Consider the following 1,809-nt stretch of genomic DNA (forward strand, 5'->3'; position numbering starts at 1 on the left):
GGCCACTGGATACTAGGCTAGATAGACTATGGGTCTGATCCCCTCTGGCTATGGCAATGGCAATGCCTATTTGTTGTGTAAATTCAAGACTATGTTTTTGCTGATCTTCCTTGAGCTCCTGGGAGTCTCTAGACTTGCACTGAGATCAGAAAGATGTCGCATTAAATATCATCTAGTCTCCTGTTCTTTTTCTTTTCAGGAAGGAAAGGTCAAAACTCCTCGGACCTGTCCATTACATTATGTCAGCTGTCAATAACACCAAATTCAACTCTGCAGTGTTCCTTCTCACTGGGATACCTGGGCAGGAACATGTCCATCTCTGGATCTCTGTCCCCTTCTGCTTAATGTATGTTATTTCCATAGTAGGAAATTCAGTCATTTTGTTCATTATAAAAACAGATCCAAGCCTCCATGAGCCCATGTACATTTTCCTCTCCATGTTGGCCATCACAGACCTTGGCTTATCGATATCCAGCATGCCAACGACACTGGGTATATTCTTGTTTAACTCTAGGGAGATCAGCCTCGATGCCTGTTTTGCCCAGCTGTACTTCATCCACATGCTTGAATGCATTGAATCCTCTGTGCTCTTGTTGATGGCCTTTGACCGCTTCATTGCAATCCGTAACCCGCTGAGATATGCTTCCATCTTAACCCTGCCAAGAATAGACAAGATGGGATTGGTGTGTGTGCTAAGGGGGTTGGCTATAATGCTCCCACTCCCTTTTCAACTTCAACAGTTCCAATACTGTCGAGCCAATGTCCTCTCCCATTGCTACTGCATAAACCAGGACGTCATGAAGATGGCTTGTTCAGATGTCAGAGTAAACAGCATCTATGGCTTGTCTGTTACACTCTTGACGGAGGGGCTGGACTCACTGCTCATCTTTCTGTCTTATGTGATGATCCTCAAAACAGTGATGAGCATCACATCCCAAGTGGAGAGTCTTAGGGCCCTTAACACCTGCGTCTCCCACCTCTGTGCCGTCTTGCTCTTCTATACACCAATGATCAGCCTGGCTGTGATACACAGATGGGGGCAGGGCACTTCTCCCTTGCTTAAGATTCTCCTGGGCTACATCTCCCTGCTTGTCCCACCCCTGATGAACCCAATTGTTTACAGCGTAAAAAGCAAACACCTTCGTGCGAGGATATTCAGGGTGTTCGTCAAGTGAAGAGTCAGTTCATCATCCAGCTCCAGCACTGGTGACACGGGATACGAAAAATATGGGCCATCGATTCTATCCTGGACTCCTAAATCCAAGATTACATGAGCTACTGATCTGTGCTATGTAGAGACAGGTTCAGAGAGGGTCTAAGGCCTGGAACAATTGGACAGCAGCTGGTGAGGGAGGAAAATGCACTGGGAGAAGGAAGCCAAGGCAGGCAGCAGTGTTTTAAAAGTGACTTTCTTCATGGAGAGCCAGTGGATGGGTGGGATGTTGCCCATAAAGGGCCACATCAATGGCTGCTCCAACCTCATAATTCCTCTCGATACAATCAATAAAGAGAAGGGATGTGGATGATGTTTCCCATTATGCCTGGCCTGTCACTGTCCCGACTGTGGTTAAACATTCACAGGCCATGAGAAAACTGCAGAGCTGTTCTGCAGTCACAGTCCTGGCCCTTCCCGAGTGCTCTGGGTGCCGCGTGATCCATGGGGGCTGATCCAGCTGTGGCCAGGGGCTACTGAAGGGGCACAGACACCCACCTTTCCTGAGTCCATGTCAGACACATGATTAACGCAGGAGCCCCGGGAGAAGCCATTCAGGCAAACCCCTACCCCGATTCATGGCTCTGCACACAGGA

General features: G+C 48.3%; 1 protein-coding gene across 1 annotated transcript; it reads left to right on the plus strand.

Moving 5' to 3' along the window:
- Nucleotides 1–239: 239 nt before the first annotated feature.
- On the plus strand, nucleotides 240–1,175 carry LOC123361898 (olfactory receptor 51G2-like). The gene has a single exon (XM_045002096.1). The coding sequence runs from the start codon at nucleotides 240–242 to the stop codon at nucleotides 1,173–1,175; it is 936 nt and encodes a 311-aa protein (XP_044858031.1).
- Nucleotides 1,176–1,809: the final 634 nt, after the last annotated feature.

The sequence above is a fragment of the Mauremys mutica genome, chromosome 1 (assembly GCF_020497125.1).
Source record: "Mauremys mutica isolate MM-2020 ecotype Southern chromosome 1, ASM2049712v1, whole genome shotgun sequence".
Taxonomy (NCBI): Eukaryota; Metazoa; Chordata; order Testudines; family Geoemydidae; genus Mauremys; species Mauremys mutica.